General features: G+C 34.8%; 3 protein-coding genes and 1 long non-coding RNA gene across 7 annotated transcripts; 2 read left to right on the top strand and 2 right to left on the bottom strand.

Annotated features, from left to right (window-relative positions):
- The first annotated feature begins 317 nt into the window (after positions 1-317).
- Positions 318-3,021, top strand: LOC141723669 (protein EDS1B-like). Its single transcript, XM_074525525.1, has 3 exons — positions 318-712; positions 1,204-1,986; positions 2,176-3,021. The coding sequence occupies exons 1-3, from the start codon at positions 380-382 to the stop codon at positions 2,872-2,874; spliced, it is 1,815 nt and encodes a 604-aa protein (XP_074381626.1). The 5' UTR covers positions 318-379; the 3' UTR covers positions 2,875-3,021.
- A 1,380-nt stretch (positions 3,022-4,401) lies between these two features.
- Positions 4,402-6,826, top strand: LOC141723670 (protein EDS1B-like). The gene is made up of 3 exons (XM_074525527.1): positions 4,402-4,802; positions 4,947-5,726; positions 5,919-6,826. Exons 1-3 carry the CDS (start codon positions 4,482-4,484, stop codon positions 6,621-6,623), a joined length of 1,806 nt encoding a protein of 601 aa, XP_074381628.1. The 5' UTR covers positions 4,402-4,481; the 3' UTR covers positions 6,624-6,826.
- A 6,023-nt stretch (positions 6,827-12,849) lies between these two features.
- Positions 12,850-14,356, bottom strand: LOC141661844 (uncharacterized). The gene is made up of 3 exons (XM_074468853.1): positions 14,174-14,356; positions 14,012-14,078; positions 12,850-13,884 (listed from the first exon to the last, which is right to left on the bottom strand). The coding sequence occupies exons 1-3, from the start codon at positions 14,246-14,248 to the stop codon at positions 12,959-12,961; spliced, it is 1,068 nt and encodes a 355-aa protein (XP_074324954.1). The 5' UTR covers positions 14,249-14,356; the 3' UTR covers positions 12,850-12,958.
- Positions 14,357-16,098: 1,742 nt separating this feature from the next.
- On the bottom strand, positions 16,099-26,305 carry LOC141723665 (uncharacterized). 4 transcript variants are annotated; one of them, XR_012576334.1, is made up of 5 exons: positions 26,188-26,305; positions 24,846-25,014; positions 17,450-18,929; positions 16,953-17,024; positions 16,099-16,401 (listed from the first exon to the last, which is right to left on the bottom strand). It is a non-coding gene; the product is annotated as an uncharacterized LOC141723665 (long non-coding RNA). The 4 variants fall into 4 exon arrangements; XR_012576335.1 differs by lacking the exon at positions 24,846-25,014 and adding an exon at positions 19,946-20,076 and having other exon boundaries at positions 26,188-26,286; XR_012576333.1 differs by lacking the exon at positions 24,846-25,014 and adding an exon at positions 19,962-20,076 and having other exon boundaries at positions 26,188-26,282.
- Positions 26,306-26,905: the final 600 nt, after the last annotated feature.

Here is a 26,905-nt window from a genome sequence, read left to right as displayed (position 1 = left end):
AGATTAAAGAAAAGAGAAAAACCAAGTACTGCAATGGGGAATCTAGTTCAGAGGACTTGAGGACAAGTAAAGAGAATGGTGCCAACGAGTCAACTTCGAATAACGTAATAATCACAAGACATTGTATAGCATTTTCTTGTTAGGTTCCTTCATCCAATTACTCTCAAAGTTCCCAAGTCAAGTAGACTTGTTCAATGACTAAATGGACCACCAAATTCAAATCTTACACAATGAAATGCTAATAGCCTCAACATCTCTAAGGGTAATGTAGGAAACAAAAAGTGACCATTTCCATTTATATAATGCATTGGTGGCTATCAACTTTAAAGAAACTTAAAAACAAAACAAAAGTTCAACAACCTGTTTTGTGGCAAAACAAATGAGCTCTGTAGTAAAAATGGAGGTGGACAGGGTTGAAGAAATAGGACTTCCTGATGATCTCATCAAGAGAGCCTGTTCTGCATCCATGAAAGTTCACAAGCTTGGGAAACATTATTCTCGGGGCAAAATTCGCGGTTCACCTGATGTTGTATATGCATTTGCTGGATCATGGTCTGTGAATGAATTCTTCAAGAATAAATCATTCGGAGAAGAGAATATCGATCTTGAAATGTTGAGGTCCATGAGAAGTATCGGCAACAATGAGACTGCTAAGGTGAATGCAGCATTCGCTGAAAGATTCAAGATTTTGCATAAAACACTCAAAACTGAGGTAAGTTAATTCAGTATGCTTTTTCTTTATTTATAATTCATTGCTAGTTGAGGGCACTTAGAAGTTGTTTCTAATTCTGGCCTCCTCATTTATTTATTATGATATCTAAAACATAGAGTCGCTTTGTCAGTTGACTTGCTTAACTTGTGTAATGCTGCAAGCCTGCAATTATAAACAACAGTTCCTGCATACTGTGTTTGCCAGATGATCTTTATTACATGATATGATTTAACCAATTGCAGTAGTGATTCAGTATAATAAGCAATTCTATATGATTTTTTTAACTAAAAAAGAAAATTTAAGTAAGAGTAGGAAGTATATGAGATTAAAAGGAAAGGCTTATGAAACTTAATCCCCTCTATAGATCACAATATGATGGTCTAAATTGAATATCCAAACCAGAAGTTTCCACATGATTCTTTAAGACAGCTGCTAGATATTGAGTTCTTTAGTGAAAATATACTAAATATCGTAGCTAATATTAATTTCAGGTGGAAAAGGATCGTAAGAAGGGAAAACAGATAGTTTTTGCTGGGCACTCATCAGGGGGTCCGATGGCTATATTTGCAACCATTTGGTTCTTGGAGAATACCAAGAAACCGGAAAGTAATGAAATTCCATTTCGGTGTCTGACTTTTGGATCTCCACTTACTGGTGACAAGATTTTTGAGCACGCTATTAAACGAGAAAACTGGTCAAGAAACTTCACACATTTTGTCATGAAGTATGACATTATTCCACGAATAATGCTTGCTCCTGTCTCGGACATTGGAGAAGAACTGCAAAGTGTTCTAAATTTTCTAAAAAATAATAAAACTACTGTTTCTCAAATTGAATCACTCCATGCTCAGGCCCTTTTCAGGAAAGTCATGAGAAATGCATCATCTGTTGTAAGCTATGCTGCTAGTATCCTCAAGGGATGCCCTAATATGCTATTGGAAACTCTTTCCACTTATAGTAAACTCAGCCCTTACAGGCCCTTTGGAAAATATGTGTTTTGCACTGGGAACGGAAAATTGGTGGTGGTTGAAAATTCAGAAGCAGTTCTGCAAATGTTATTCTATAGTTGTCAGTTAGATAGTGAAGCCGAAGATGTGGTGACTTCTTTGAAAAGCTTACATGAACATATGTCTTATGAAAAGGAACTGCAAGGAAGCTTGGAAATGAAAAACATTAGCTACTTGTACCACCTGCAAAATCTTCCACTGTCTTCAGTTGGCAATACCTTCGACCAGGATTCAACAGCAGACATGGCTCTAAATGACCTCGGCCTGGTATGTTTTGTTTCCTCAACTCCTAGTAGGATGATTTTCATTATAATTAATTTTAATTTCTGAAAAAGTTCTTTGCAAGTAATCAAAATCTTGGAGGAAGAAAGTCTTGTTCTCACCTAGTTAACTCCTTCTTTCCAAGCATGGCTAGATGTACATATGAATGATTACTGTTTTTTTATTGGGTGGCAGAGCACAGGAGCCAGGCTATGTCTTCGGGCTGCTGGCGAGTTAGAGGAACAGAAGAAAAGAAATCAAATCAAGATTGAGAGTAATGAGGACACCATTATAAAGGCATTAAGTGACATAAAAGAATACAAGAACAAATGTGAAGGGAAAGACACGAACTACTATGATGCCTTCAAACGTCAAAACAACGCTGAGGATTTCAATGCCAATGTCAAGAGGATAGAGCTAGCAGGCATATGGGATGAGATTATTGAATTGTTGAAGAGATATGAACTTCCAGATGGATTTGAGGTCTGCCAAAAGTGGATAAAGATAGGAACCGACTTTCGCCTGCATGTTGAACCCTTGGATATTGCCAACTATTATAGACACTTGAAGAATGATGACACCGGTCCCTACATGATAAAAGGTAGGCCGAAGCGCTACAAATACACCCAGAGATGGTCTGAACATGATTCCAGAACAGAATTCAGGCCAAGCTCGAGCTCGTGCTTTTGGGCCGAGGTGGAGGAGCTTCGATATGAGAGATATGAGAACATAAAGCAGAAGCTTGATGATCTAGAGAAAGAAATCAAAGATTGGTATGGCAAAAAATATTTAGGCAAACATGAGTTTTCTGATGGGTCCACCTTTGTTGACTGGTGGAAAACACTCCCTGCACAACATAGATCAGCATCTTGCCTTGCTGAGTATATGGCCTAATGCAATTGAAACCCAGGCTATTCTTTTCCACTCAGTATGCCTGTATTCCCATGTGTCGTCTTCTTTCCTTTACGGACAAAATCAATCTTCTTCTGTTATACGATGAATCCACAATAAATCACAAAGCAGTTTAACAGAATTTAGCAATGAATCATCCAATTTTAGCTACATTCTGTACGACTTAGGGTTGTCCACAAAAACTAGAATCACTAACAAGTAACATTAGTATTAGATAATTAGCTTCAGTTCTTAAGTAGGATCTTACTAAAAGTATATATTAACAAACTTAGCAACAAAAAGAGAGAGACCGGACTAGGGAGAAAGTACATAACTGATCAGTATATTTTTTTTTCTATCAAGAGGTGTTGCTAAACTTGAAGAGGGGGGAGAACAGATCACCGTCACATTAAGACCACAAAAGGACACGAGCGACTGAACAGAAGACACAAGAACGGAAATGCTCCCTAGGTGGAGTAAGATCTATGAATATAAGAAGCCAACAATAACTGATTGGAGCCTAACAAAAGATCTATTTTTTTAATTTTCTGAAATTAATTTATTTAAAACTACTGATTGGATAAAGCGCTACTGCTGTAAATGTTAAAGACTCGATTATGTACTGCACCAGAAAGACAGATATCAAAATCTTCCAAAAACCTCAAATTCATTTGCTTTCATTATTAACTTCACAGAAAAAGAACAGGGAGAAATGTAACAGTCAATACATTTCTTCTACCATTTTTAAGGAGCGGCTGCAGGTATCACTTCTTGCACAGTAAACAATGGCAAAATAGAAGTCTAAAAGGTCCCCAACAACCTCACATAGCTGTAACTGATGGCCGGTCATCTCCTTGGTTCTACTGCAAATACATCGATAATTGCATTATAGAATTCTGACTCAGCTGACTGAACACAGTTGTAGCAATTTTTCCGGTCATTCAAAATTCTTTTCATTTAAAACTTTACATTATCCGATCTTCCATTAATCTTTCTTACATCTTTTTTTTCCTTCACTATATTTTTATCCATAAATTACCAATTCATCACATTCTTACGTCATAAATTGTTTATATCAAGTGTAAATGTCACATTGAACTTGATATTCTTCAGCGTGTTGCTAAAAAAGATCCAAAGGTGTCTGTCTATGCGTGTAAAACAAATCCTACCACAAAAGAGTATGAAAAGTCTTTCATGGTGATGAGCATAGATTATCCCATTCACATATTAAAGAAGAGAATAAATAGAGGAATGTACAATGGAGAATCTAAAACAAAGGGCAAGTTGTCAAGACAGTGGCCAAAGTAAACTTAGAATAATTCCTCATAAAGTACACAAGAAGTTGTGTAGTATATTCTTCCTAGTTTCCTTGAACTAACAAAACCACCTAACATACACAATATGCCCAAAGTCAAGTAGACTTGTACAATGACTAAATAGACCAACAAGGCAACAACCTAAATCCACATCAGTAAGGGTGATTTAGTAACAAAGAAGTAACCAGCTTCATCTATAAAATTATCCACTGCTATCATCAACATAAGAGACACTTGAACATTAAAGAAAAATTTCAAGTACCTGCTTGCGTAAGAAAGGAATATTGTAGTAAAATGGAGGACAACATGATTGAAGGAGGGATAGGCATGGCGGATGATCTTATCAACAGAGCCTGTTCTGAATCCATGAAAGCCCATAAGCTTTCCGGAAAACATTATCTTCGTAGTAAAATTCGAGGATCACCAGATGTTGTGTTTGCATTTGCAGGATCATGGTCTGTAAATGAAGTCTTCAAGCATAAATCTTTTGGAGAAGAAGATATTGATCTTGAAATGTTCCGGTCCATGAGAAGTATCGGCCCTAATAAGACTGCTCAGGTGAACGCAGCATTTGCTGAAAGATACAAAATCCTCCATAAGACACTCAAAATTGAGGTAACAAATAACATAGTTCAGTACACTTTTATTCACTCATGTTTTCTTGACAAAGGCCATGTAGCAGTTGTTTCTGGCCTCAATATCTGCTAACTAGTGAGTTCTCAACGAACATGATACTCAGTAAGCTTAACGTGATTTCAGGTGGAAAAAGATCGTAAGAAGGGGAAACAAATCGTATTTGCAGGGCATTCGTCAGGAGGTCCGATTGCTATCTTTGCAACCCTATGGTTCTTGGAAAATGCTAATCAAACAGAAGGTGATCAAATTCCATTTCGTTGTCTAACGTTTGGATCCCCACTTACCGGTGACAAGATTTTTGGACACGCTATCAAACGAGAGAACTGGTCAAGAAACTTCACACATTTTGTCATGAAGCATGACATCGTTCCGCGGATATTGCTTGCTCCTGTCACACATATAGAAGGAGAACTGCAAAAAGTTCTCAATATCTTCAAGAATTATAAACCTGCAATTCATCCAAATGACTTACTCCAAGCTCAAGTGCTTTTCAGGGAAGTCATGAAAAATGCATCATCTGTTGCGAGCTATGATGCAAGCACCTTGATGGGATGCCCAAACATGCTATTAGAAACTTTATCTACTTATATTGAACTTAGCCCTTACAAGCCCTTTGGGAAATATATCTTTTGCAGTGGGAATGGAAAATTGGTGGTTGTTGAAAATTCTAACGCTGTTCTGCAAATGTTATTCTATAGTTCTCAGTTAGATAGTGAAGCCCAAGATGTGGAAATTGCTTTGAAAAGCTTACATGAACATATGTCTTATGAAAAGGGGTTGCAAGAAAGCTTGACAATCAAAAACCTAATCTGCTTGAACCACCTGCAAAATCTCCCCCTATCCTCTGTTGGTGATACCTTAAATAAGGATTCAACAGAAATGGCTCTGAGTGACCTTGGCCTGGTTAGTTTTATCTCCTCAATTCTCAATGTCATAATTTTCAGTATAAATGCTTTTATTTCTCAAAAAAGTATTTCACAAGTAATTACAACCTTGCACTCTTGCAGCAAGGTCTTGTTCTAAATTAATTTATATTTCTTCCAAGCATGGCTAGATAAGCATATTAATAATTTATGTATATTACTGATTTACCAGAACGCAAGAGCCAGGCTATGCCTTCGGGCTGCTGGTGAATTCGAGGATCAAAAAAAGAAAAATGAAAGCAGTATTGATAAGTATGAGGTCACCATTGCAGAGGGATTAAAGGAAATAGAAGCATACCAGATTGAATGTGAAGGGTGCAACATGAACTACTATGATACCTTTAAACTTCAAGACAACACAATCGATTTTAAAGCCAACATTAAGAGGATTGAGTTATCCGGCATATGGGATGAGATTATTGACTTGGTGCAGAATTATGAACTTCCAGATGAATTTGAGAGCCGCCAAAACTGGATAATGCTAGGAACACAGTTTCGGCAGCTTGTTGAACCCCTCGATATTGCCAACTACTATAGACACTCGAAGAATGAAAGTGGTACCTACATGAAAAAAGGCAGACCGAGACGCTACAAATTTACCCAAAGATGGTCTGAACATGCTTCCAAGACAGAATTTAGGTCAATATCGAGCTCGAGTTTCTGGGCTGAGGTGGAGGAGCTTCCAAATAAGAAATTTGAAGTCATAAAGGAGAAGCTTGAGGTTGAGACGCTAGAGAAAGCATTACAAAAATGGCAAGGGGAAGGGAAGCTGGGAAAACATGTATTTTCTGATGGATCCACAGTTGCTAACCTGTGGAAAAAATTGCCTGAGCAACATAAATCAATATCTTGCCTTGCTCAGTATATCTCCCATTAGCAAATTTCCTAATTCCTACACCCTTACAGAGCTAGAGTTGATGAATAAGTTTTCATATGTATGGTTCTGCCAAAAATTTGTTATAAATGCAAGAACAAAACCTCAGCCTTTTTTGCAGTAGTTTTAGACCTCTATGCAAGAACAAATCTCAAAAATTTCACAGATATAATATTTCTATTCCCCACTGTTTTTCCGGTTTATTAAGAAAAGTAATTACTAATCCCTCCGTTCTAGACAGCCAGGACATCTCTTTGCTAGACTGGTAGTAGCACAATCAGAACTCTAATATGTCATATTGAATTCACTAATCTCGGAGTAGCATCAAAAAAACAAAGAATCCATATGATACTAATATCTTGATTGATGTTAGGAATAACTATTCTAGCATAAGGCAGCACTTTAAACTGTGTACATGCTAAGTAACTATGACCACTTAATAATGCTAACATCGACCAATAGGCTTCACTAGGTGGTGCAAGGGCCCAGAGGTTTTCTTTTGGAAAAAAATCGCAGCATTAAGTCCTGTGTTCAAAAGTTTTGGATCATTCGCAAGTGAAAAGGGGGAGCCACCTTCAAGGTCTACAACACTACAAATAACCCCATCACAAATTAGGCCATGTACCAACAAATTTTAGCAGAAGCGTCTAATCTTCACCATATTCTGTTTACCCAGTCAGATAGGGTCGTCCACACAAACTAGTAAGCAGTAACATTTAAGAGATAACTAGCTTCAATAATTTTTAAGTAGGATCATACCAACGTGTCGTATGGATATCTAGGAATACTGCTATAAATGCAGTCCGACCAAAACAACGATGAGAGAAGGACCAGACTGGGTAGGTAATAGATAACTGGTCACTACATATTTTCTTTGGAGAGAGTAGTTAATGCTCCATTCAATTAAAGAGGAGGGAGCATTATGCATTATCACAAATCCATAAAAGGAAACCACATAAAAGAAGGGGCGATGACAACTGAACAAAAGAGACAAGGATGACCTTAATTATTGTTTTTGATAAGTCATATAATGCAAGATATCAGTAACTGACCGGAGCCTGAGAGCATAACATAAAGCTACTAATACAAATATGCGGGCAGAAATATGTTCAAAATACCTCTTCTAAGTTCCAGAAGTGCAGCCACTTAAACTGTGATCAGTTCTGCACACTAAATACGCCAACCTCATTACATTCTGCAGATGCATCCATAGTTCATCATATTTTGCTCATTATCCTTGAATGCCTAAAATTTTGAGAGCTTATGACCTCACAACATTTGACAAGATAATAATGTTAATCATCAGAGCAGTAGAAGCAGTTTTCAGTAATTAATTAAGACCAAACTGCAAAAAATAGAAAAATCTTAGTTCTCTTAGCAGAACCTAATGCATAGCTGCTTAAATAAAGAACACGCTACATCTAATACCGTTTATGTGTCAGAATTCATGTTGGCAGGAATCATGATAAAAGCTTAGGTGGTACCAGCTGCCAAAATTAGTCAATAGCATCATCGTTGAAGTAAATCTGTAACAGGCACGAGAAAACTTAGCACATATGTGGTGAGATGCAGTTTGATCACAAAAAGGAAAGTGCTGTACAAGAACAGCAACTTTGAGCACACAATAAAAGGTTAAATTGAAAGCTAATTTCACAAAAAAACGGAATCTATAATCTGACAGATACCACAACCATTTACTTAACCAATAACAACTACAATATGTGAGCAACCCAACTTCTGTAATGTTAAGGCAACTGCTAGAGTCACTTTTTGTAAGTGGCATACTACAAAAAAAAAATTGAGTTAGGAGTTCAAGGTCTGGAGGAACTTCCAGGTAAGATAGGCCCGCCACAAAATAATTTGAAAACAGTTTGCAGTAGCTTCTTTGAATTCAAAATGTCAAAAGACAAGTCGACATGTGGAATTTGATGCTCCCAGAATTAGGTTAGGAACTGATCGAAAAGGTAAATTAGGCAAAATTGGTAGGTATAATTTTACAACTATATACCCCTTCTTTTGTTCGTAAAGCTATGGAGGGCAGCATTCACCAATGATAATTTTAAACATAAAAGCAGAAAATATCACAAATTTTAAGAAACTTTTGCTGCTGGTACTTCTCTTCCTACAATTCCTGCAAGTCAAAAGTGCCTGAACCTGAAGTATTACTGCAAAGCAGAAAAATGAAAAGATTGCTAACACATACTCACATTTACAGAGTTAGATCATATTAGTGAACTGCAAATTGCAATACAATCCTCATACTATCAAAATCTTACAAAATATTATTTGAAGTCCATGTACGTAGGAATTAGTTTGACAAAACATTTCCAGATTAACTACTATCGACAACTCAAAATGTCAAACATTCAAACTGCAAAATAGTATAACAGAATAGTTGACAAGCATGTTTCCTAAGCTTGTTCAATACAAAACATATTTAGTAATTCTGGTACAAGTGAAACAAGCCAATTAACATATAAAGCTTTTGAAATGTTGTAATCCAATTCTATATCGAAGATGTGATCAATACATCAAAAAGAAGACACTTCCCAAACTGACTTACCAGTTACCATACATGGTATCCTTATAAACTTTACTTTTGAGATGTTACATCTGACAGTCTGACAGATCTACATTCGTCTCTTGCATCTGATAACCTGGGTCAGTGGGAGAGCCAGGAAGTTTACTTCCTGGGGGTACCCTATAACTACCCTATAATCTAATGACTAGATTACTGCACATGTAATTCATTGATTTTCCGAATACAAGGCCACTTAACTACAGTACATACCTAAAGGACATGCATACATTGGCGAAACAATACTCTAGCATATGGTTTTTAATATTTTCGCATAATCTCATTTTACAAAAGTAGCACAGTTCTCAACCTCACGGTATACAGACTAGAATTCTTTATGGATTAATTGAAATTTTCAGGTATTTTGGTCATTACTGGATTAACGAATTTATGTATTTAACTCAATTATTAAGGCAGGTTATTGCTAACAGAAGCAAATTTTTAACAGATTCAAGTCACTTAAAAGCTCCTGTCTGCTAAAGCAACTTTAAAGAAATTCCATTTGACACTGTCTAGTATGCAAATGTGATTGCAGGAGACTGAGTGAATAAGCAAAGACTACAAACATTAGGCTTAATTATCTGTTCGGGTTCTGAAGTTCATGTATAAATCAAACAACCAGACATATCTGCATAAACCTGAATGTACCTAATGTTTACCGCTTTATTTGTTACCTACCATACCAATATTTCAGATACATCACCATGAGCAATATATCAATATGCAGACCACCTCAAACAAAGGGAGCTTTAGCATCACATGCTACAATCAGTTTGAATTTTCTTCAAACTGGACAGTTATCATAATGCTTCCTGCACCCTGGACAGGCACCATGGTACTTGAGAATCCTTATGTGACAGAAAAGGCAAAGCTGGAACCCACATGAACAAGGGAAGAAACTTGAATCTGTGCTATCCAGGTCCTCACAGCATATGGGACATGAAGATGGAGGCGGCACAAAATTCTTACAGCCCAATGTTGTACCCCCATTGTTCAAAACATCCATGGCAGCAGTTGGTTGGTTCACCACTTTAGGCAGATGATCCAATTGGGGTACTATTTTTACCCTCCACCAATGATTTAGATTATGGGTCACACTTGCTGGCTTTGGCTTCCAGCTAAAAGCATCAAGCCTCCATGCCTGGCCATTTTCTGGCCTTGACTTCCCATGAAAAGCATCTCCGTCTCTCCATGCCTGGCCATTTCCTGGCCTTGGCTTCCGAACGTCCTTCGTAGCAGTTGGTTGATCCGATCTGGAAACCTATCCATTCTCTACCCCTGATTTAAATTTCCGGTCACCATTTCCTAACTTTTGCTTCAAAACATCAACGGTAGCAGTTGGTTGTTTCACCACTTCTGGCAGATAATCCAATTGGTAACATTTTCATTCTCCGCCAACAATTCTAATTTTTGGTCATGCTCATCCTTCTTGTCATCAGTAGCTGCCAATGCATCAGCCAGAGCCTCCCAATCATCCAACTCACCACCATCCTCAACTTCACTAATGTTAATTTAAAAAACTGTACTATTGCTACTTCCACTCAAATTAGTCCCTGGGCAGATGCTTTCCACAACACTTCCAATGTGACTGCTGGGACTTTGACGATAAATCCAAGTCACTAGTAACCTCCAAAGCCTGGTAGCCTGATCCCGCCCATTACACGGATGTATTGAGGGAACATCGATCTGCCCACCTCCACTCTATTTTACCTTGCACCCCTCGTTCTTTTTTGCATAAACCAATTCGAAATAAAATCAAAACCAAACAATCAAGATAAGTAAATAACATAACAAAATCATTTAAACCCTATTCACAAAATCTTTTAAACCCTAGTCAAAAGATTCTCCGAGGATCATCGAAAAATCTCTCCCTAAACCCCATGCATAGTTCATTAGTACACGCACAAACATATAATTAATAGAACAAAAAAGGACAGTATTTTAAAACACCTACTGCTGACGACAACATCAAGCTTGTCATTCTTGAGTTCAGTAATCAAATCACGGCATTAAAATTAATTATTAACGGATTTAAATTAATAAAACAATTTATAAATGTTTCCTGCTTTTTCTCTGCCAAGTACTTGGCATTTGCAGCAGCAGGAATCGAAGAACTCAATATCTAAACAAAAGACATTGTTACTGGCTTTATGTGTCAGAATTCATGTTGGCAGGAATCATGATTAAAGCTTGGGTGGTACCAGCTGCAAAAATCAGTCAATAGCATCATCGTTGAAGAAAATCTGTAACAAGCACGGAAAAAGTAAGCGAATACCTGATGAGATACAGTTTGATCACAAAAAGGAAAGTGATGTACAAGAACAGCAACTTTGAGCACACAGTTAAAGGTTAAATAGAAAGCTAACATTACAAAAACGGAATATATAATCTAATGACAGATCCATTTACTTAACCAGTAACAGCTACAATATGCAAGCAATACTGCAAAAAATAGAAGGGCTTAGAATTCAAGGCATGAAGAAACTTTCAGGTAAGATAAGACCCCCACAAGATAATTTGAAAACAGTTTGAATTAGCTTCTTTGAGTTTAAAATGTCACAAGATAGGTCGATAGGTGGAATTTGATGCTCCCAGAATTAGGTTAGCAACTGATCGAAAAGGTAAACTAGGCAAAATGAGTAGGGATTAAATTTACAGCTATATAGTATATACTCATTCTTTTGTTTGCAAAGCTTTGGAGGACAGCATTCACCAACGATGATCTTCAACATATAAGCAGAAAAAATCACTGATTTTAAGAAACTTTTGCTGCTGGTACTTTTCTTCCTACAATTCCTGCAAGTTAAAAGTGCCTGTACCTGAAGTGTTACTGCAAAGCAGAAAAACCAAAAGATTAATAAGATGTACTTAAATTTACGGAGTTAGACAATATTAGTGAACTGCAAAACAATTCTCATATTATCAAAATCTTACAAATAACAATTTGAAGTCCATGGACCTAGAATTTAGTTTCACAAAATTTCCAGATTAATTACTATCGACCACTCAAAATGTCAAACATTCAAAACTAGAAAATAGTATAACAGAATAGTTGACAAGCATGTTTCCTAAGCTTGTTTAATGCAAAACTTATTTTGTAATTCCGGTACAAGTGAAACAAGCCAATTAATTCATAAAGCATTTGAAATATTGTAATCCAATTCTATCTCGAAGATGTTATTAAAACATCAAAAAGAAGACACTTCCCAAAGCGACTTACCATAAACATAAAACAGTTACTCAGTGTCCTTGAAGACTTCATTTCTGAGATGTTACATCTGACAGTCTGACAGATTTACATTAGTCTCTTGCATCTGATCTGATAACCTGGGTCAGTGGCCCAATAACTACCCTATAATCTAATTAATAGATTTAAATTCGTCTCTTGCATCAGTTCTTATGGTAGGTTATTCCTTACAGAAGCAAATTTGTTAACAGATTCAAGTCACTTAACAGCTCTTGCTAAAGCAACTTTAACGAAATTCCATTTAAAAGTGTCTAGTATGCAAATGTGATTATAGGCAATTGAGTGAATAATCAAAGCCTAAAACATTATGCTTAATTATCTGTTTGAGTTTTGAAGTTCATGTATGAATCAAACAACCAAACATATTCGCATAAACCTGAATATACTAAATGTTTACCGCTTTATTTATTACCAACAAATATTTCAGATACATCAGCACACTATATCAATATACAGACCACCTCAAACAACAGGAGCTTAAGCATCTCAAGCTACAAACAGTTTGAATTTTCTTCAAACTGGACAGTTATCATAATGCTTCCTGCACCCTGGACAGCGACCATCCTCCTCGAGAATCCTTTTGTGACAGAAAAGGCAAAGCTGGAACCCACATGAACAAGGGAAGAAACTTGAATCTGTGCGATCCAGATCCTCACAGCATATGGGACATGAAGATGGAGGTGACACAAAATTCTTACAGCCCAATGTTGTACCCCCATTGTTCAAAACATCCATGGTAGCAATTGGTTGGTTCACCACTTTAGGCAGATGATCCAATTGGGTACCATTTTCACCCTCCACCAATGATTTTGGCTCACACTTTGCTGGCTTTGGCTTCCAGCGAAAAGCATGGCGCCTCCATGCCTGGCCATTTAATGGCCTTGGTTTCCCGTGAAAAGCATCTCCGTTCCTCCATTCCTGGCCGTATCCTGGCCTTGGATTCCGAACATCCTTCGTAGCAGTTGGTTGGTCCGATCTGGCAACCTTTCCCTTCTCCACCCCTGATTTAAATTCCCGGTCACAATTATCTGACTGCTGCTTCAAAACATCAACAGTAACAGCTGGTTGTTTCACCACTTCTGGCAGGTAATCCAATTGGGTAACATTTTCTTTTTCCGCAAACGATTCAGATTTTGGGTCCTGCTGATCTTTGTTGTCATCAGCAGCTGCCAATGCATCAGCAAGAGTCTCCCAATCATCCAACTCACCACCATCCTCAATCAAAAAAAATGAACTATTGCTACTTCCACTCAGATTAGTCCCTGAGCAGATGCTTTCCACAACACTTTCAATGTGACTGCTTGGACTATTCGACGATAAATCCAAGTCACTAGTGACCTCTAAAGCCCCTGTAGCATTATCCCTCCCATTAGGCGCATGCATTGGGGGAACATCAATCACTCCATCTCCGCACGGTTCCTCCTCGCACCCCTCCTTGACTGCATAAACCAATTCGAAATAAAATCAAAACCAAACAATAAAAATAAATAACATAACGTAATAAAATCATTAGTATTCGAACAAACATATAATTAATCGAACAAAAAAACAAAGACATTTTTTTACCTTCTAATAGCCCCTGCTGACAACCAACATCAGGCTTGTCCTTCTCGAATTCAGCATCATTGTTTCCCTTTGCATCCAAAAAAACAATTCAGTTTAATCAAATCACGACATTAAAATTAATGATTATGTAATTTAAATTATTAGTAATACAAAATATATTACCGGCTTTTTCTCAGTCAAGTTATTGGCATTTGAAGCAGCAGGAATCGAACAACTCGAAATCGGATCGAAATACATTGTTACTAAATTGAATTAACAACAACTAGAAAACCCTTTTTTAATCACACACACGAACACAAGCGCACGCACACACTCAAAATATAAAACAGAACAGAAGTACTTGCTATTTTACTTGTCTGTCTGAAAGTACTTGGAGACCAAGCTTCATGTCGCCCTATATATAAGAACCTGCTTTTAAAAATGACCCTGGGTTTTACACATATTTACAATTGGCCCGGATGGTATTTGCATTTTCTTTTCATGAATGCACATCTTTCGAGTCAATGTTAGAGATTATTTTCTTTGTTTTAATTGGAAAATTTTGTTTGTAGATAACAATTTTCTTTGTTTTTAATTGTAAAATTTGATTTGTAGATAACAAGTAACATTACTATTAATATCTGTGAGGATCCACGAAACGAAAATCAACACAAGATACATGTAATAAAGATTTAATGATAATCATATCTTTAAGACAATCCACATTGTGTAAAAACATTTTTGTAGATAAGAAGTAAATGTAATCCATAAGATGCAAGTAGATGCATGTGGTTAGATATTATAATTTGAACTATTTTTTTGACTAAATACATTTACATGCCTTGTCATTAATAAATGTAGGCTGAATCGAAAATCAAATTCAAAACTCATTAGGTTATTTATCCACTTAATTTTTCTCGATGCACGTATTAACAAATATATAATAAATAAAAAAAATTATTCATACAAAATTACGAATTTAGGAAAATCATATCCTACAATAACAAATTTTTAATTTCAAAATTAAATTTATTTATCAATTTATTTTATAAACCAATTCTGTCTACCTATTCAGCACAACGTTTTTCCTCGACACTTTGAACAAAAGCATACCGGAACAATGGCAAACAGTCAAATAGTCCTTTAACTTTAGGAAAATTTCATGGAACCGGCACTTCTTCGGTCATTTATAATTATTTCGAACAAATAACAAATGTAAAAAGGCAATAACAACTAAGTAAAATCCCAAATAAATTAATAATTGATAAGTAAGTTATCTATGATAAATTAATATTTTCAATATAAATTTTTGATCACATCCTAATGGAAATAGTATATATTTAACCTCGATAAATTAAAACAGGTTTTTATCTCATTCGTATAGTATTTATTTACCCGGATGTATCTATCTATATTTATATTATACTATTATAAGCAGAACACATTTTGTTTAGTAGTCGGTTGTTCTGTACAGTTATTTGGCACGATAAATAATAATCGTCGGATAAATGGGAACCGCCGGATGCAATAATAAAATAATATTATATTAATATTTAAACCGCTTTCATAGATCCATGATTCGAACCCCAACAGATTATTATATTTAAATTTTTATATTTTTTATTTTAACAATTTCTATAGGTTCATGACTCGAGTCCCGTGAACAATATATTATATTATATTATTTATTTCCTGTCAAGCCTCAAATTATCAAAAAATATTTATTATTATAACTTATTATGTTTTTCAATTTATTTTTTAACTATTGAAAATATATCAAAATTATAATAGTTTTAAGATATAGTTATATTATTAAAAATCACTTAATTGTTAAAAATAATCCATGCATCGCACGGGTCAGGCTAGTACTATATTTTAATTTTAGAACCCCGCTAATTCGGTTGCTACCATATACCGAATTACTATCATAAAATCGAACAGTAAGAGCATCTCCAACCATAAATAATTCTTAGCTAAAAATTATTAATGCATGCTATAAATAAAAAATATAGAGATTATGTAAAAAAAAATCAATACAAGTGCAATAAATTTTACATTGTCATCCAGGTCCAATTTAGCCGATCAATTATAGCCAACAGCATCGGAGATGCTCTAAATGCAAGGTGCATGCATATTTAGACAAACTTGTAATCTGTAGACTGTAGCGTGTAGCGAGTACTATAACAATTTTTCATTCAAAATTAAAAGTAAACATCCACCAGAAAACTTGACAAACTGACATTCAAAACGTAAATAAAATGAGATCATATTTCTATAGCTAATTATAGCGAAGAGATCATTGTTGGATAAAGCCTGCCTGTTTCAGAATAAAAACGTAGGCGTGGCTGCCTGCTGCAGCCTGTAAGTTAGCATCTGCCTTGGTGCATTTCCTGTATTTGGTTTTTTTTAACCTGAGATTAAAAGAAAAACTTCAATATTCCCAGAGTTGTCGGTGTACGTATCTAATGTTATACAATCATAATGTGATAATAATCAGGAATCAGCTAAAGTAATTCAGAAATACAATGCACCAGACATGTTATAATATACTTGTCAAAATAGGAATTTCGCAAAAACAATATTTTCTAAGTTAGTACTGCATCCTAAAATTAATATTGAGTTAAAGATAGAGAACTATTCAGCCAAAACAAGATAAAATTATAGAACAGCTGTCTATATTGACGAGACAACTATCGGACAACAGGGACTATCATCCAACACGAGTATTATTTGACAATTGAAAGTGAAATTTCACATCCCGATGTGTTAACTTGCTACCCCACTACTACTAAGAAAAGATACATAATATATATCCAATTTTTGACAACTGAAAGTTAAGGGACCATGACCAAAGATTTACTAGAAGAATTGTGCAAGTAAATATAAAGCAGTTTATGCCAGCAGTAGCTACAAAATCCTGTTGAGCAAAAGCTTGATGAAACCAGAAAGTTACAATGCATACCTCATAGTAAGGAGCTAATGAGTAGGCAGTGGTTGGTGCTTCCGTTGCCACCCACATCCAATTTCATGAGTGCTACAATGCATAAGAAAACAGAAAGCTAATGATCAATTTTTGTAAAAATAGTTTTGACGTTATTATGGAAATTCTATAAACTAGCATAGCTTGATCAACTACTTTCATTCCATTCCTTCGAGATCCTCTACAACATTAATAATTTTTCGCCATATCAGGCATCCAACCTTGAGTGCTTCTAAAAGCAGACAGAAAGCTATGGTATTGGAAAAGTTATATAAGATATAACGCTAAATCTCAAAAATTCCAAGCAGATCAGCACTGACAAATTCTTTATTTAACTACGCATGAGCTTTATAAAGTATCAAAAGATAATAAGATCAAATGATTTGAGCAAGAACTTGTTTCTATAAAAGTAGTGTTTTCAGGAAAGTAAAACTTTTGAGTTAAAATGATAAAAACAACAGCAAGTATATGAAGTTAACCTTCTTACAGTTGTTCAAGTTACTGCTCTGGCTGGGGCATCAATTTAATGTAAGCTACTATAACTTCAGTGTTGATTCCCAAAATCCTTTATCGGCAATAAGATCAACGTACAGGTCATTCATAAAAAAGAACCAACTTTTATGGACTACACATTTATGGATTACCTCTGGAGTCATTTTGTAGAGGCTCGGTGTGCCACGTTGAAACTCATCATCCATTTACTAGATAAAATTACTGATATTCAAAAAATAGAGTTCAAATGTCCAAAACAAGCTACATACAAATCGAAAAGAAAAATCGCATGTTTGGGTGTTAAAGATGGAACTATGGAAGTAACGTCTCTAAAAAAATTATTTAAAAAGTCTGGACTCATCCTTCTAAAGCTCATCCATACTCATTCAAGTTGTCATGTTGAAACCCTGGGCTAGCCCAAATGGGGTTTCTAAGAATTACAATTCTTTTTTTTTGCTAATTGATTACAATTCTGCTGAACTCAAGAAGGACAAGCTTGATGTTTTGTCATCAGCAGTGGCTGACAGAATGTCAGGTCTGTTAAAACAATGTCCTTTTTTTTGTTCTATTAATGATATGTTTGTGCGGGTACTAACGATCTATGTATGGGGTTTGAGGAGAGATTTTTTAATGATCTGGGGAGAATTTTTGACTAGGGGTTAAATGATTTTGTTATGTTATATATTTTTAGACTAATTAGCACTTTACATCCCAAAACTTTGGCTGAGCTCACTTTGGTCCCATTACTTTTAACCTCAACAGTTTGCATCATAAACTTAAAAAACGATGACATTTTGCATCCCTTTGACAGTTTTGACGTTAACTCAGACGTTAACGTTAATTAGTATCTTACCCCGTGCTATGCATCGAAAAGAAATTCATTCATTTTTATTATTAAAATTATAAAATGGTAAAGAAATCATTGAGTATAATGTTGGTGAACAATAGTGACATAATAATTTAAGATTCATGCAAGTTACAAAAAAACTTGGCCAAATATGTGGTGCTAAGTTCTATCCGTCTACTTGTTATCATATGATAACTGTGTGATACGCTTGAAAATGCCACGTAAAAAGCTGACCATGTATGAAAGTCTATTTTTGAATCTGTACTAATTAATTTCTTCACACGAATATAATTTAATACTTCCTCCGTCCCACTGGATTGTTTATGTTAATTTTCGACACGCTTTTCACTGTTCGTTTAAAGTATAGTTTCATAAAATTTTTTAAAATTTTATTTTTCTAAATAAAAGTTTTATGTTTAAACTTTTATTTTAAAAAAAATGCAAAAAAAATTATGAAATTATACTTTATAGAAGTCTTGAAATGCGTGCCGAATAGTAACGTAAACATCCCAGTTGGACGGAGAGAGTACAGGATAACCTTGATGATGATGGAGTGAGACTTGGACCATCCATTGATGGAAGTCCATTCGTGAAATCTGATTTTGTGATGCTCTTCCCACCTGTCACCCCAAAGTAGTTTAAAATTTTTATGAGTGAAATCTTTCTGCAAATGTGTATTTATATAAAAATCCTAGACTTATCCGAACTTATCTTTTAGTTTGAAATATGAATTTTAAAATTTGAAATAATGTTAAGAGATATTTATGTCCCTATCCTAAAATATTAGTAATAACTTTTTAAATGCATATTATAAAAAAAAAAATCATAACTTCTTATATTTTTGAAATCTTATGTATTATGTACATATGTTGTGACAATTTAATTAGAACTATTTTATGTCAAATTATTTTTATTTATTGAAATTAGCAACTTATAATTTAAAATTGATTAAAAAAATAAGTTAAATTTTAATATTTGTTACTTTATGGTATGATAAAACACAAATCTCACTTTGCATCCTAGTTTTTTCTTCAAATCTCACTTTGCATCCTAAAATTTTGTAATTCATATTATCAAAAAAAATTGTATTCAGATTATCAAAAAATAATCGAGTTATATTATTTTTTATGTTCATGTTAGAATTTTAAAACTGGACCATTAGTTAATTTGGTGTAGTGTATATAATTTTTTGACGCAGAATCTTTATTATTTTGGTTATATTATTTATAAAACTTTACGGCTCACACGAAAGTCATAAAATAATAATTAAATCAGTGTTGTTTTCACAATTATAACATAAGTGGAAATGGAAAGAAAATATAGAGAAAGATGATTAAGAATTTCATAATGCATTATTACTTTATTTATAAAATTTACAAATCATAAAATTATAAGTTATTTATGGATTTAAGTATATATTTTAAGTATTGTACAAGTAGATATTATAAAATATTATATAATCTTGACCGTTTAAATTAATTTTCAAGTATTAGAATCTGAGTAGCTTTATTTATTCCCTTTACGCTTATTTTATTTAACTAATGATTATTTACTGTTAGATATATTTGAGATGTCATGTCTAATATGATTTGTGTTTAGTTTTCAGAACTTAACAACAGGATATATCAGGACTTACTGAAATCAGAACTTACTGAAGTCATAACTTAATATCAGAACTTAAGGTGTCAGAAGATACATATCAGTACTTAAGTGCGGGAAGACTTTCAGATAAGGAATGCGGCTGATTTACAGGAGAGAAGATCTGGACTAAAACAATAGAAAATATGCATGGAAAGAGTTAGAAGACTAGAAGACTTGTAGAAGATATTTAATTGATATATTTTAGGAGACAGAATTATATTTCATATCAATTAGAATATATCTTGTAACCGTGTACTATATAAACACAGCTTAGGGTTTACACTATATGTGTTATCATTATCGAGAAGATTATATATTGTAACCTAACAGCTCTTAGTGATATTGTTCATCACTGAGAGAGAACATCAGTTCATATTGTAACAGAGTTTATTGAATATACTTGATCTTTGTTACATACTTGTGTTCAAATCAATTTGATTGTATAAACACTGTATTCAACCCCCTTCTACAGTGTTGTGTGACCTAACAAGTGGTATCAGAGTCTTTCTATTAACACACATACAGTAAAGATCCAAACAATCATGTCTGAAGAAACACAAACCCCAACTAAGCCCACCAAAACTCAAGAAACTCAAAAAACTCAAACCCACAGTCGATATGAGACTATTAGGGTTCCCATACTGAGACCTTCTGAGTATCCCATATGGAAAGTGAAGATGGCTATGTTTCCGGAAGCTACAGATCCAGAATACCTTGACAGAATTAATGAAGGACCATATAAGCCTACCAACCTCTCTGTTGCAGTTGTTGATCAACCAGCAAAGTCCATACCAAAGGATAAAGGTGATTACACAGTTGAATACATCTCATCTATTGCCAAGGATGCAAGGGTAAGGCATTTGCTGCATAATGCCATTGATAACGTCATGTCAAACAGGGTAATTGGATGCAAGACTGCAAAAGAGATATGGGATGCTTTGGAGACAAGATGTCAGGGAACTGATGCATTCAAACAGAACAGGAGGACTATACTCACTCAAGAGTATGAGCACTTTGACTCAAAAGTTGATGAGTCATTAACTGACTTCTATGACAGGTTTGTCAAACTCTTGAATGATTTGTCACTGGTGTACAAGGAATATGATCTTGAAGATTCAAATCTAAAATTCCTTTTAGCTCTTCCTGAAAATTGGGATTTGAAGTCTACTACAATAAGAGACAACTATGACCTTACTGAAACTACTCTTGATGAAATTTATGGTATGCTCAAGACTTATGAATTTGAGATGGATCAAAGGAGCAAGAGATATGGAAGAAAGTCAAGGACAGTTGCTTTTAAAGTTGAGGAGGAATCTCCTAAAGTAGTTGCCTCAAAGAGGGTCAAAGGAAAGGCTCTCATCATAAAGTCTGATTCAGAGTCATCATATTCTGATGATGATGATTCAGAAACTGAAACTTTACCTGAAATGGATGTTGATGCCGAGATGATGCAACTGTGTGCTCTTATGGTGAAGGGTATCACAAAGATAGCCTACAGGAAATTCAGAAAGGACAAGAAGTTTTCCAGGAAAGGTGGAAGTTCTGATAAAAAAGGATTCACAAAGTCTAAAGGCAAAGGAGGAAAGTCTGACAGAGGAGACAACTCAAATATCAAATGCTACAATTGTGGTGAAAGAGACCACATATCTCCTGACTGCAAGAAAGGAAAAAGTGACAAAGTCAAGGCACTTGTCACAAAGAAGAAAAGCTGGACATACACTTCAGATTCTGAACATGAGGTGAACTATGCCTTGATGGCAAATGCTGATAGCACAACTGAAACTGCTGAATTGAAGGTACCTCAAACAACTTATACTTTTCATACTGATGATATTACTGAGTTGAGATTATATCTTAAAACCATGTTCATTAGTTATAGAGATCGGACTTTAACATGTGAAAGATTAACATCTGAAAATCTTGTTTTTAAAAACAGAAATGACTATTTAGAAAAGTAGTTAGTTTTTCTTCATCAAACTAAGAAAGAAAGAGATGAGGCTTTGTATGTTAGAGATGAAGTACTAAAATTGAATGAATCTCTAAAAACTGATTTAGAAAAGGAAAGAGAGATTATCAGAACTTGGACTAACTCTGGCAGAACAACTCAGAATTTACTAAGTAGTGGAAACTGGAAAGAGGGCTTAGATTATGGAGATGATAAAAGTGAGAAAGGAACTGTGCAAATTGAGCCAACTGTTGTTAAACAGACTGCTAAGCCAAAGGTAAATCCTGTTAAGTTTGTAGCAAAAACTGTAAAGTTTGATTCTGAAAAGATGAAAGAACCTAGGACAGAAGTCAAAGAAAAGTCAACTTCTGACAAATTAAAACAGGATAAACCAGCTGAAGTAAACATAGGCTTAATGACAAAGAAGCAGCTTAAGCATATGTTGAAAGAGATTAGAAATGTGAACAAGGTAAAGGAAGCTAGGAAAAATATGAATGGAAAGGAAGGTGTGAATAAAAGCAATAATTATATGTCTGTTCCTAATGCCCCTAGAAAGAAATGTTATAATTGTGGAAACTCTAACCATCTTGCTTCTTTTTGCATGAAAAATAAAGATATAAATTCTTTACCTCCTAGATCAGGAGTTAAGAGTCAGTCTGTTAGGTTTAAACCACAAAATCCTTGTTTTCATTGTGATAGTTTATGACATTCCATTTATATTTGTAAGGAATATCATAGTCTGTACTATGATTATTATCAAATAAAACCTTCTTTGAAGAAAGTTAGTTTAATTCCTTCTAGTGTAAAGTCTGATGCAAAGTCTGATATAAATTTTGATAAACAACATGTTAGCATAAACTCTGAAATTAAATCCGCTGCAAATGCTAACAAACTTAAAAAGGCCAAAGGATCCAAGCAAGTCTAGGTCCTTAAAACTAACCAATAGTGGTCTTTGTGATTGCAGGGCAACAGGAAAAACATCCTAGTGTTGGACAGTGGATGTTCAGGACATATGACTGGAAATAAAGCCCTGTTATCATTATCAATTAGAATATATCTTGTAACTGTGTACTATATAAACACAGCTTAGGATTTACACTATATGTGTTATCATTATTGAGAAGATTATATATTGTAACCTAGCAGCTCTTAGTGATATTGTTCATCACTGAGAGAGAACAACAGTTCATATTGTAACAGAGTTTATTGAATATACTTGATCTTTGTTACATACTTGTGTTCAAATCGATTTGTTTGTATAAACACTATATTTAACCCCTTTGTGTGACCTAACATTTATCCTTTTTTCTTAATATAATACTCCCTCGTCCCATAATTGAGGCTATTATAAATTATAATTTCATAATTTATTTTTAAATTTTTTTGTATAAAAATTTGAAAATTATATTTTTATTTAGAATAATTTTTTTAAAAAAAATTGACACAATTATTTTTTATAAGAGTCTAAAATGCGTGTCGTGCCCCGTCCCCCAATGTAAAGAATTGGTGGGGCGGAGGGAATATTATACTTCGACTTATTATACTTCATTTTAAATTATACCAAAACTTGGTAAAATAAAATAGAATTATTTTAGATAAATTTTTATTTTGTTTAAAAAAAAATTGGGATGCAAACTTTTACAGTATAAAATTATAGACCTAAAATGAAATTCAAGATAAAATATGGGGTGCAGATTGTAATTTACGTTTGCATAAACTTTTTAAAAATATGCATTACCAGAAATACCCCTCTTAGAATAAAGTTAACGTCTGACTTAACGTCAGAAACATTAAAGGGATCTGTATTGATGGCGTTTCTAAACTTTGGGGTGCAAACTATTTTAGTTTAAAATATTAAACCTGGACTGAGATTCACCCAAAGTTATGGGATGCAAAGTGCAAATTAGTCATATTTTTATTTTTTTAATTTATTTTATTTTGAATTGGTTTATGCAGAAAAGAAATAGGGATGCAAGGAGGAATCAAGTGGAGTTGGGGAGATTGATGTTCCCTTAATGCATCTGTATAATGCAAAGGATCAAACTACCAGGGCTTTGGAGGTTACTAGTGACTCGGACTCATTGTCGAATAGTCCCGGCCTATGTTACTCGGACTCTCCATTATACCTTCGAGTACCCGTGTCGGATACCCGACACTTGGACATGGACACTAGAACTTTGACACTTATTTTAGGCTAAAACATGTATATTTTTCAATATGTTCCTGAGTCCAAGTATCCATGTCGGACACTTCTAGCCGAGTCGGAGTAACATAGGTCCGAGCAGTCACACTAGAAGTGTTGTGAAAAGCAACTGCTCACGGACTAATTTTAATTGAAGTAGCAATGGCACATTTTATTTAAGATGCACTAGTGAAGTTGAGGATGGCGGTGATTTGGACGATTTGGAGGCTTTTGCTGATGCATCGGCAGCTATTGATGACAAAAGTATCAGCATGACCAAAAATTTGAATTGTTGGTGGAGAATGAAAATATTACCCAATTGGATCATCTGTCAGAGGTGGTGAAACAACCAACTGCTACCGTTGATGTTTTTAAGCAAAAGTCAGAAAATCATGACCGGAAATTTAAACGAGGGGTGGAGTATGGAAAAGTTACCAGGCTGGACCAACCAACTGGTACGAAGGATCTTCGGAAGCCAAAGCCAGAGAACGGCCAGGCGTGGAGGCGCGATGCTTTTCGTTTGAAGCCAAGGCCAGTAAAGGGCCAGGCATGGAGGCACACTGATGCTTTTTGTTCGAAGCCTGTGATACTTTTCATTGGAAGCCAAGGCCAGAAAACAGCCAGGCATGGAGGAAGGATGATGTTTTTCATGGGAAGCCCAAGCCAGAAAACGGCCAGGCATGGAGGCGCGGTGATGCTTTTCGCTGGAAGCCAAAGCCAGAAAAGTGACCCAAAATCTAAATCATTGGCGGAGAGTAAAAATGTTACCGAATTGGATAATCTGCCTGAAGTGGTAAACCATCCAACTGCTACCATGGATGTTTTGAAACCAAAGCCAGAAAACGGCCAGGCTAACGTGGATGTTTTGAAGCCAAATTCAGAAAACGCCCAGGCACGGAGGCATGCTGATGTTTTACTTCCTAAAACCCTGCCAAATCTACGAAAGAAGCATTATTACCCTATGAAAGCCAACAGCCATCATCGCCACGTGTTAAATGCATTAGTATTGAACTGTGCTAATACAATGGTCTTGAATTTTGTAAGACATGCGGACAATAAAAGAAGTTATATCCCCAAAACAGACATAAGAAAGATTACAATTCGTAGAATCGGCATATGAGCAAGATTCAAAGAAATTTCATTGATTCATGGCGTACAAATAGTCCATATGCATTTGATAGCTAAAATGGAAGTTAATGCTTTGAATAAAAAATACTGCATAGCACAAAACAATTATCGTACTTAATAACAACACAACAAAGAACACGCTAGTTCTATTTTGCGCCTTGCCCTAATGATATAGATGAGTCGATTAAGGTAAACATAAAACAAATTTGAAACGATACATATAAATACATGACGAACCTAAAACTGAAAAGTAGGTGAATCTTTTATCTCTAATTTACAAAGGTGAGTGATAATATCTACTTAACCTAGATTTTTTCTTCAAGTATAATTAAGATTAAACTGCTTCAAGAATCCAACGAGTTAATGCCTAACCCTAACGAATCAGAATGCACTATCTTTTGAGGGCCAAAACTCCCTAATATAATCAGAATTCCCTATCATTTAAGGACCAAAACTCCCTAATATAGTAATACATCCTATAGATATATTCGATAACAAATGCAACATAGTGTTTATACATAATGATATAGGCGAGTCCATTAACGTAAGCATGACACAAATTTGAAACAAAACAAATACTGTAATAAATACAAGACGAATCTGAAATTGGAAAAGTATGTGAATTATTTCTTTCTAATTTATGATAAAATTGTGTTTATATCTGATGTTACTCCTCTTAATAATAAAATATCTTGCGCAATGCTTTTGTTCTCAGCGCTATGCTAGTATGATCTAACAGTTTGGAACTCGCAATGAAAGAATGTAGGACTAAATGGACGCAATTGCACAATTCAAATAGAAGTTCAACAATTGAACTCATAAAATTGGAAATATAACTAAACAAAATTGTGATGAACTAGTAATTACTGTTAAGTTAACATTTATGGGAGAATTGATATAAACGCAAAGATAATAGATACAAACATATAAAGATATTTACATACAAACACACACGAGAGAGAGAGCGAGAGAGACGACGTACTTTGTCTTCAAACGGTCTGAGAAAAAGGGCGGCAGCAATTGCTGGGCTAATAGAAACATGTAAGAGGTATAAAATATATAATAATGGGCTATTTCTATTTAGGAGTTTTGAAGTCCAATACAAGAGTCCAATTCGAAGCCCAGGGTCTTGAATTAAGTTTTCAGATGTGCTCCAAAGAAAATTGCAAACTAGGTGCACTCTGGCAATAGATAATTAATTAACAAAACACAAAGGAGGTGGCATTTATATATACCTATATTTTTAAATATTAAATTTTTATTGAGCGAGCCAAAACAGCCTAATTAATGTTCGCTCCATTGGCCATGCCATATGAATATTGTCCACAGCTTATTGGCTAGCTTACGAGTTTTCGATTTCTAAAAATACTATATTTCTGTGAAAAATAATGATGGTCGAAATTCAAGCAGCGACGGATTTATATATTTTTGTAAATGAAAAAACATGTTCAAAATTGTATGCAGTTTTCCAATTTAGAAAACTTAATAACATGTTCAATATAATCAGTTCGGTCTCATTTTAGTTTCTTTGAAACTGATTCGATTCTGCTTACCGCGGAAATGCTTGTTTGGTTGGTAACCGAAAGATGTTTATTCTGTAAGTTGCATTTGATGTTAAAATAATAATTGACGAAAAATGTAATTATTTTATTTGTTTTATATAATTAAATCCATGCATATGTCATGGGTTCACCGTTCAC

This window comes from Apium graveolens, chromosome 5 (assembly GCF_009905375.1).
Source record: "Apium graveolens cultivar Ventura chromosome 5, ASM990537v1, whole genome shotgun sequence".
Classification (NCBI taxonomy): Eukaryota; Viridiplantae; Streptophyta; class Magnoliopsida; order Apiales; family Apiaceae; genus Apium; species Apium graveolens.
Note: the sequence above shows the minus strand (reverse complement) of the source record. Positions and strands in the feature narration are given on the sequence as shown.